This window comes from Gavialis gangeticus, unplaced genomic scaffold (assembly GCF_001723915.1).
Source record: "Gavialis gangeticus isolate Ggan-Ray unplaced genomic scaffold, GavGan_comp1, whole genome shotgun sequence".
Taxonomy (NCBI): Eukaryota; Metazoa; Chordata; order Crocodylia; family Gavialidae; genus Gavialis; species Gavialis gangeticus.
Genome location: NW_017729032.1, coordinates 5,107,395 through 5,117,005, shown reverse-complemented (window position 1 = coordinate 5,117,005; position 9,611 = coordinate 5,107,395). Strand labels below are relative to the sequence as shown.

The following is a 9,611-nucleotide window of genomic DNA, read 5'->3' as shown; positions in this document are numbered from 1 at the left end:
TGGAAAGAACCTCAGGTCATCTAGTCCAGCCCCCTGCTCAAAGCAGCACCAGTCCCAACTAGATCATCCCAGCCAGGGCTTTGCCTTGCTGGTTCTTAAAAACCTCCAAGGATGGAGAGTCCACTACTTCCCTGGGTAGACTATTCCAGTGCTTTGCTGCCCTCCGAGTGAGAAAGATTTTCCTAATATCTAACCTAAACCTCCCTTGCTGCAACTTGAACCCATTGCTCCTTGTTCTGTCATCTGCCCACTGAGAACAGTCCAGCTCCATCCCCTTTTGAACCCCTCTTCAGGTAGTTAAAGGATGCTATTAAATCCCCCCTCAGGCTTCTCTAAACTAAATAAGCCCAGTTTCCTTCGCCTCTCCTCAGAAGTCATGTATCCCAGCCCCTGAACCATTTTTACTGCCCTCCCCTGGACTCGTTCCAACTTGTCCTCATCCTTTCTGTGGCGGAGCGGCCCAAAACAACACAGGACTCCAGTAATGACTTGTATTATCTAACTGGGGAGCACGCTGAAGTTGTCTGTTCCCCACTAAAGGTCTCTTCTCGCTACAGAGTTAATGTGGACAATTGGCACCTGGATTAGCCTAGCCAAATGATAAAGCCATGTCCAAAGTACCAAGGGCCAGATTCTGTTCCATTATTATGTGTCTAATGGACTTAAGCGCCTAAGTGCAACTCTGTTCCACCCTGTTCAAATGCCGAAAATCCACGAACGCATCTTCTTTCATAACTCACCATCCTCTGGCCCTGAAGACTAAGTCACAAAAAACCAGCGAGGAGAAGGACCCACCCACCTTTTGTCTTCACTGGTTTTCAGGGACTTGGGCGGGGTGCAACATTACCACATTTAGGCACCTAAGTCTACTTACATGCCTTATAGCTTGGCACAGAATCTGGCCCTAAGAGTTCACTTAGGAGGTACTTGGGGGCATCTCTTGCTGAGCTTTTGAGACCACTGCCATCGCCACCACACACCCCTTCTCTGACCACATCCCTTATTCCACAACCTCGCTCAAAAGAACAGGGCTTTGCTCCACCTGCTGTTGATACCAAGTGAGATTAGGGAATACCTTCATTACAGAATCCCCCTTAGTCTCCCACTGTAGATGTGATCCTTGCTGCCAAATACCATCTGGATACGGTAGCAGATGAATGTAAATAGGAAAGTAAGGCATAAGGGCTGACTTCTGATGGTGCTGCAGGCACTTACCAGTCCTGAAAGTCCAGCTCCTGTCTTGGGTGGGGGTGCCACCCTCTGAGCAAACCAAGACTATGCGAAGAGAGAGAGAGAAAACTACTGCACAGCCTTTGCTATCACAGAGCAGGAGGGAATGGGGCTCCAGGGTTTGGCTGCACACACATACACACACAAACTGCAAGCAAGCTGGCTGCAAAATGCAAGTATTTAAACATACAGCGCATCTGGCCATGAGATGCAGGCCTCAGATAGGAAGGTACAGAATTATAGAGGTGCAGGAGCTATGTGGGATCTATGCCTGCATGTTTTGGAGCTCAGGATGAAGCCCAGGCCTCTCTCTCTTGATAAAGTGGACTTTGTACTGGTGAAGTGCATCCTGGTGCTGATCTATGGGAAGGATATGGCATGGACAGAGTCAGCGTTAAGTTCCTCCCTCCCTGCCACCAATGTGCCTCAGTCTGTACCCTTGGGAGCTGCCTTGAGCATATCAGAGGCACCTTTCCCTACAGAGAAACACGGGGTTAAGGCTCTGAAGCAGGACTAAAAGGAAATTGCTTTAATTCCCAACTGTGCCACAGACTCCCTGTTTGGCCTTGAGTCATTTAAATCTCTTTGTGCCTCTGTTCTGTTAATGGGAATAATATTTCCCTTATCCCTGAAAAGTGTAAACTTTCCAGCACAAACACTCTGCCTCTTGCTATACATATGTACAGTCCCTAGCACAATAGGACCCAGATTGCAGATGACACCAAGGTGCTACAGTGCTATAAAGAAGAAATCCCAATGGGATTTTTAGCAAAAGGAAAGCCTTAGGCAGAAGCCTTACAACCTGGCCTAGCAGCAGCGGGCATCACCATCTTTTTTGTATAACTACAGACCTCAAGGCCATATTTTGTGCTCATTTACAACAGCATGAGTCTGACAGAATTCAACTAAAGTCAATGGATGCTCTCAGCCAGTGGCATTAATAGGGTTATAGCCCAGATTTACAGCAGTATAACACAAATTGGAATTTCCCCAATGAATGTAACTTGGTGCAGTTAATAAGCAATTTAGCATGAAGAATAGCCTTAATTTTGCCGGTCCTTTATTTATATCATCTGGGCCAGAGCAAGAGAAGACAGACCCAAAGTGTGGATGCTTTGCCCCTCCGTGCTTCTATCAATAATTTTGTAAAGTGCAGGGGAAATAATTAACATCACTAACTGGATGTGGCTGTCTGCATAGGCGCTTGAAACAAAGACAACAGCCCATTGTCAATAATGGTCCATTAGAAAAGACCCATTTGGTTTGTGGCAGAATTATAGGGATAGCAGGTATCAAGTCCTCTCTTCCTCTTGTTTTATTTTCAATTGCTTTAAATAGGGGGAAATAAATGCTTGGCTGGCTCTGCTCTTTATTGCAGAACTGAGTCAGGGTTTAATAATGATCGCTCTCCCCCTGTCCTGGCCTTGCAAAAGATGAGACGCATCCATGATCCTAAAACAGCCAGGTGCCTTGAGTCATGAGTCTTACCTGCCCCTGACCAGACCGTGTTGCTAATTTATCAAGCACATGCCCTGTACTGTCCCAGGATCACAGCCCTCATCCAGGACTCAGGTGCTGTCCAGGCGTAGTACATCAGCAGGCCAGGGCAGCCTGATAAAGTGTCACCAGAAGGGCAGCATTTGCTAGGGACACTGAGTGCAAAAGCCCACCGAGGAGGTGCATCATCAGCTTGTTCTACATTAAGGTATCAAGGCTTGAAGGCCTAGGAAAGGATGGGCCATTGCTCCATCCTCCAAGCATCCCAGTAACCTTGACTCGTGCTTCCACTCCCAGACAAAATAACAACCCCATAGACTCCCAGAGCTACGAGGCAGGCATGTTTCAGTGGGCAGAAACTCAATCTCTCTACCCAGCGCTCCCAAGGAAATGTAGCCAGACTTCCCTTACCCACACTAGAGCCATAGCAATTGCAACCAAGCCTCTGGTGTACCATTGTCATCACTGGCACATCTCTGATGAGAACAGGTTGAGGTCTCTGGAGCAGGCACTTGAACCTATGCAAACTAGGCATGAAATGGTAATGTCCAAACCAAACATCACTTCATACCCAGTTTGTGCAGGTGGCTATAGCAAGGGTGGAGGCATAGAAAATAGAGCAAAGCCAGCACCATTGCCAAGGGACCCCACTTTCCTTGTAAATCTGAGAGGAGTCAAAGCCCAAGATCTAAACAACCAGGCAAGCAGAGTTCAACCCTGGAAGGGGAAGGCATCTGCACCCAGAGAATGCTTTAAATTGGGGGTCAGCCAAGGGGTCATATCTGGCCTGTTAAGCGCCTGGATGTGGCCCGCAGAGCTGGAGAGATTTGCCTCTGCCTGTGTGGGGCTGGAAGCTGCACCTGCATTGCCACCGCTACTCCCTGCTCCCCAGCTGCAGCAAGGGTGCAGCTTCCAGCTGGTGAGCAACTGAGTCCCAGCGCGAGCACAACCAAATACCCTCCACGCCCCCATCCCACGCTGCTGACATGCTGCCAGAGCTGCACAGCCTGCGCTGGACTGGGGCCAGGCTGTTCTGGCCCATGGCTTCTAAAGGTCATCAGCCCCTGGTGAGGCTTGGATGCAGCTATAAGCCAAGCCTCAGGGCCCCTTTCTCCTGTAAGGACTGGCTTTGAGATAACTACAGTTCTCCACAACAAGCTCTCACTGTTATAAAAGGGAAAAACGCTGTGCACAAAAAGCAACATTTTCCAAAGCACCTTGATGACCTGAGAGCCTTCAGAGCAGCTTAAGCCTTCAGAAGTGCTGGCTTCTGTGCATCTCCGGTCATGGGCATCTGACTTTCCCTGTGTATGGTAGGGGCACCTCAGCATCTAGCACATGGCTATGAATTCCACTATGCAGCAGGGCACCCAAAAACTGGATGCTGCAATGTATGCCCATCCTAGCCCCTAGTGGGAGTCGCAGGGGAGATGCCATGTTTGCCCAGACTGCACGAAGCCTTTGGGAAGATTTTATTCACAAGTCAAGAGCTGAACACAGTGGCTCACGCCTGCATTTTGTACAAAGGCAAAACTCCCTCAGCCTCAAAACCTCTTTCGAGAGAGTGAGGAGCAGTCGCATGATAAAACAGCAAAGCAGCACGATTGGGAATATTTACAAGGCATCAGGTGATTAATAGCAGTACGAGCACAGCAGCATCTCCTCTTCTGAAGCACCAGAGTACGTGGGAATCGTAATCAGGCTCTGATACCTGTAGGAAATGCTAAGCATGCAGCAGTCCTTCATGAGGAATGATTTCCTTTCCTTTATCGCTACGAACACAATGAAGAACAGCAGTATAGTGCGTGATAGTAGCCAACTTGTTGCAGAATTTACCCTCTGTCATCATTCAACTTCAGTCCCGTGCTTTGCTTTCCATTCTGTGGATTCACAATATCCATATGCACCACAGCCATCTAGAGGAAGTGAAGGCAGGACCCTTTTTCTTGAAAGGCACAAGCCCCAACCATTGGAGACAGAGGAGTTGTCCCAGCAACTGGGCATAAGCAACAGGCTGCAATCGTTCTTAGTGACTGCAGGCCGAGGGAGCTGTGATCTCACACACACACACACACACACACACACACGGTGCATTGCACTGATATCCTATGTTCAAGTTGCCTAACTGCTAGGATATCAGATGGACCTCTGGAGATGGTGCAGCCTGCAGTCTTTCAAGGCCAAGTATTGCAGAAGGGACTACTAATTTGAGGTGCCTTCATTTGGAGATCCCCTACTGATGATGCCCTACAGAGAGTCCACAAGGAGAGGGTGGGTGAGGTGAGTTAATTAGGTCCTCCAAAACAACCTGCCCCAAAATTCATAGCTGATTCTGGAAGATCTTGGCCCTCCTTCAGAGGAAGGGGTGTGTAAGCACTGTAGACCTCCACATCCAGGTCCCGGCTTAGTTTCTTCCAAAGGCATCTTGATCCTCTGAGCCCCTCCTCATCGAGGTCCTGATTGATGGTTCCCACAGCAAGCAAGAGGAAGTGACCAGTTGGACAAAATGATACTTCAAGTCACCACGGAGCTTAGTAAATAGTATTCTGTTAAGGCATTTAGGATAAAGTGCATAGAAAGCAATGGGGCTCTCCTCACACCAGTACCTGGCAGCAATGCATTCCCTGAATTAGCAGCGAATCCTTCCTCCTAGGTGCAAGAATTCAGGGCCGGATCCCTCTCCACAGTCACACTGCCTGCAGTGAGGGTGTACAGCAGAGGAGACCAGCTTTTGTGGGCCCAGCTGCTTGCTTAGAAACAAAGGCTGAAGCAGAGCTTGTTGGTTATAGTCAGTGTCTGTTGCAGATGGTGTTCCTAGAAGACGAGGCCATGAAACGAGCCTCCACCTCCAGCAGCAGAGCCGCAGCCCCCTGAGGAGCCTTCATCATCCTTGTCCCTGTCAAAGTCTCTCCACCACAGGGGTGACTTGGGCAAGGCCGAGATATAGGCAGCTCTGTTTCTTGCTTCCTTTTCTTGCTCCTAGAAGGGATGAGAGGGTGGGGCGGAAAAAGCAAAACAGGCCTGCTTATTTGAAGCCAACATTTCAGTGGCAGCAGAGGATGTTATATGAGGACCATGTTTGAGAAAAAGCTCCCAAGTTTACTAGACAAATCAAAAGGAGTCCCCACTGCTCCTGGACTGAGCCCCCATCAGGGAGTAGCCCTACACCAGGAAAAGTATGTGGCCTGCTGGACTGAGGGAGGGACATGGGGTCAGGACTCCTGGGTTCAGAGGGAAAGACAGGCTTTAATCAAGACGACAGGGTAGTCTGGGTCACCGTCACAGTCTGTGATGGACAGAAGAGAAGGAAACCTAGATAAAGCCACCCTGCCTCCCCGACCTGCAAGGTGCTGAAGGCCCTCAACTCTGTTTCAAAACAAGGGGCTGCCCCTATGTATTTGTGCAGTGCCTGGCATAACAGGGCCTGACCCCAGCTGGTGTTGCTGCAATACAAGCAGTCCAGGGGCTATTTATTTTGGGATTTGGAAGGGAAGAGCAATGCAGCTTTAGGGAGCTACCCGTGTCATTGTAGGGCTCAATCCCACAGCAAACAAGGCCAAGTGAAACACCATCACTGAGTCTCACACAAACAGAATCGGTCCCCTGAACATGGTGCAGACATGAAGTGACATTACCTGCAAATACAGGATGTTGTCTTTGGAAATGGCTTCCATCAAGTCTTTATTGAGCGAGGGCTCCCCATGCAGCTGGACAGCATCCGAAGCCTCCGCGTACATTGTGCAGCTCTGCTTGCCTGGCCTCTGCTGGTAGAAGAGCACATAGGCAGTGTCTTTGGGGAAGAAAGAGGTCACATTGCTGACAGATTCAAAGGAGGAGAAGGAGACTCTGGTGTCATTGAAGAGGTACCACTGGATTTCAAAGTCCAGCTGCTTTTCAGAGGTGGCTTTCTGAGCCCCATCCCGTGGCTGTGCCCTGGCACCTGTATCAGTACCCTCCCGGGAGTAGCAGTAGTAGTGGCCACTCTCAGAGGAGACCCCAGAATGAACCACCACACTGCAGAGGTCATACACCACAGACACAAAGCCAGTCCCTGATGCAGCCCTCTCCTGCCTGGGAGGGCAAACATCATCCGGTTCCTCTGACGCAACCAGAACAGGTAGCTTCAGCACCAGTGGTATCGAGACGTTATCCAAGATCTTCTTCCTCTTCATGGTCCTCAGGTCGAAAGAGAACCTCAGCAGGGTGAGGATAAGGTAGTGAGGCCCTTCTGTCAACTCAGCCACTTTCTCTGCATCTTGCAAGGAAGCACACTTGTCACAATGGTATTTATTCTCTGCTGTCAGCATCTCTGGAGATAGAAAATAGTTGATCAAGTCCGGGACAGATCTGGAGTCCTTGGAACTACACGTCTGCTCTCCAAAAGCCAAGAGTGGATCTTTCCCCATCTCCCTACCAGCAGGATCATGTCTCAAGTCAATAGGAGCCTCTTGCTCCCCTGCTTCCTGGAAGCCTAACGTTTCCACCTGCACTAGCTGCGTGGGTTGCTCTCCAGACACGTGGCGTTTCCTCTGTCTCCCAGGAGAGTCTATTATCTGGCTCTGGGGTTTTACAGGTGGCTCTATAATCTGGGGGCTGATTTCTTCCACTGGCAAAATGGTGGTGTGGTTTGGCCTATGTCCGTGCCTTTCAATTGGCGGGAAAGCCAAGGACAGGTCTGTGAAGGCTTCTTCTCGGGAGGAGACATTCAAACACTTCAGACAGCGAATTTTGGTGGTCATTTTACCCCCAAACATTTTCTCAACTAAGGTCTTGTTTAAGTAGTGATTCTCCTTGGCCTGAGACATCAAGTTAGACTCTTTGAGCTTTTGGTAAATTCTTTTCCCAGTTTTCTCTTCTTCATGCAATCTTTGGGGAAAGGAGAAAAGAAACTGCATTAGAAGTCACAGATCAGAGAACAGCAGCTTCTGCCAGACAGTTCCCACCCCAACCTCTTGTAAGTGCTGCTTTTTCACGTGCAAACCTTACAGCTTTAAATCTTCGTGCACTTTTGGTGTCTTAACCCCTTAGGCCATCTCTTTATGGAGGTAACTTGCTACTGACTATTGCTCTTCACATAGTAAAGTCTGGCATCCTATTCCTTATAGGTGTGGAGGACCCTATCTGTTGAGTTCCTCTACATGAAGGAAGGGCAAAGGGAAGGGATTTGGGGCACATACAGTCTCCATGTGCCACAAACCCCTTTTGACAGGGTCTCCTTTGTGTGCCAATGTGCAGCTGGGATTTGGAAGGGATTTGCAGTTTGTGAGCTGAAGAAGAAAGCTTTAGACAAAAGTCAGAGTTTCAAATGGGTGGCAAGCATGTCCATTTTAGAGACAAACTGAGGATCTAAGTCTACATTGGACTGTTGGTTTCTATACTGGAGACCATAAAGTCAGGCTTTATAATAGAAATTGGTACAAGAAACCATGTCTTTTCATTCCTAACACACAGGGCTCCACCCTGGGAGGGGACCCTACCCACCCCCCCCATCCTGAGCCTTAGCTTACATTCGGACTTCCTTGCACCTTCTCTAGGCCAGCTGTTCTAGGGAAATGCCGTTCACACCAACACACATATGCAGTAGATGGCACCTCAAGCATCAAAATATTATTAGTCAATACAGTGTTCAGAAAGCCTCGGGAACCAACACTGGTGCCAGCCTTGTGATTTCCTTTGCAGGGAACAGCCACACATGGGCAGAAGATGAACACGCTGACCCAGAAGAATAGCTATTTGTGCCTCTATTGGTATTAACTGCATAGCATCCAGAAGCCCAGCCATGGAGCAAACCCCATTATTGCTACATGCCATACAAACCCAAGAGAAGAAAAACATGCTTGCCCAAAATGCCCACAATCTAAGATAGCGGTGTGCTCTGAAGCTATGTAAGATACTGCTCACCGGTCCAGCAGATACTTCAGGTATTCGGAGCAGTCCTGCTGAGCACCAGGGCTGAACCACGGAGGCCAGGATGCCGAGAGGAAACTTTCAGGCGAGATGGCAGGTCGCTGGCAGCAATAAAAGGGGGATGGGGAAGAAAGCATTTAAGGCTAGATCCCAACTTCCATGCAGAATGGGGGAGTGGGGAAATCTTTCCATTCACTTCAGTGAGGGCAGGCCCTTGGGGACAAAATGGTGTGAAACCCAAGGGGGGGTCACAGGACTATAAAGACGTGTCTCTTTTTAAATCTCAGGAACCAGCATGCTATGGCACCCTAAAGCACCTTGAGACCCTTTCAAGGCTGCCACAGGGTGCCACCAAAGTTGAGCACCATTTGGTGTGCAAGCAGGATGCAGAAGATAAACCCAGAGGTTTCAAGTAGGAATCAAAATGTTCTGACCTGCAAAGCAGGGTTAGATCAGATATCAGGAAAAACATCTTCACTGTAAGGACAGGGAGGCAGTGGAATGGATGCCTAGGGAAGCTGTGGTCTCTACATCACTGGAGGTGTTCAAGAAAGGGTTGCACAGGCACTGGTTAGGGATAATCTAGGTGCAGGTATCCCTATGTGCTACAGGGATTCCCCATGCTCCTGGGCTTTGCTGCTTGCGCCCTCCCTCCCTTTCTGCTAAATGTCAGGGTGTTTCTAAGCCTCCCAGAGGCACTGGATGTTGGCTGCAGCCAAGACTGAGACTTAAAGCTGGAGGTTCCTGGCTATAGGGTCTCGCCCGTCCACTCAGGGGCAGACCGATCACTGTATTTGGGGTCAGGAAGGAATTTTACCCCATGGTCATAATGGTACAGACTATGGGGGGGTTGCCTTCCTCTGTAGCAGGGGGCATGGCCCTCTACCTGGGCTCTTTTGAGCATACATTAACAACCTTTTATAGAAGCAGGATGCTGGCTGCCGCGGTCCCCCTGCTTTACCTGTGGCAGGTTAGGG

General features: G+C 49.3%; 1 protein-coding gene across 2 annotated transcripts in view; it reads right to left on the bottom strand.

The window, feature by feature from the left end:
- Positions 1 to 4,182: 4,182 nt before the first annotated feature.
- The window catches only part of USP35 (ubiquitin specific peptidase 35), a 44,992-nt gene continuing 39,563 nt past the window's right edge, over positions 4,183 to 9,611 (bottom strand). For both annotated transcript variants that reach the window (XM_019524440.1, XM_019524441.1), the window contains 3 exons: positions 8,629 to 8,735; positions 6,363 to 7,593; positions 4,183 to 5,706 (listed from right to left, as the gene is read on the bottom strand). In XM_019524440.1, coding sequence (XP_019379985.1) covers positions 5,542 to 5,706; positions 6,363 to 7,593; positions 8,629 to 8,735 — 1,503 coding nt within the window. In that variant the 3' untranslated portion in view covers positions 4,183 to 5,541. The remainder of the gene's footprint in view (positions 5,707 to 6,362; positions 7,594 to 8,628; positions 8,736 to 9,611) is intronic.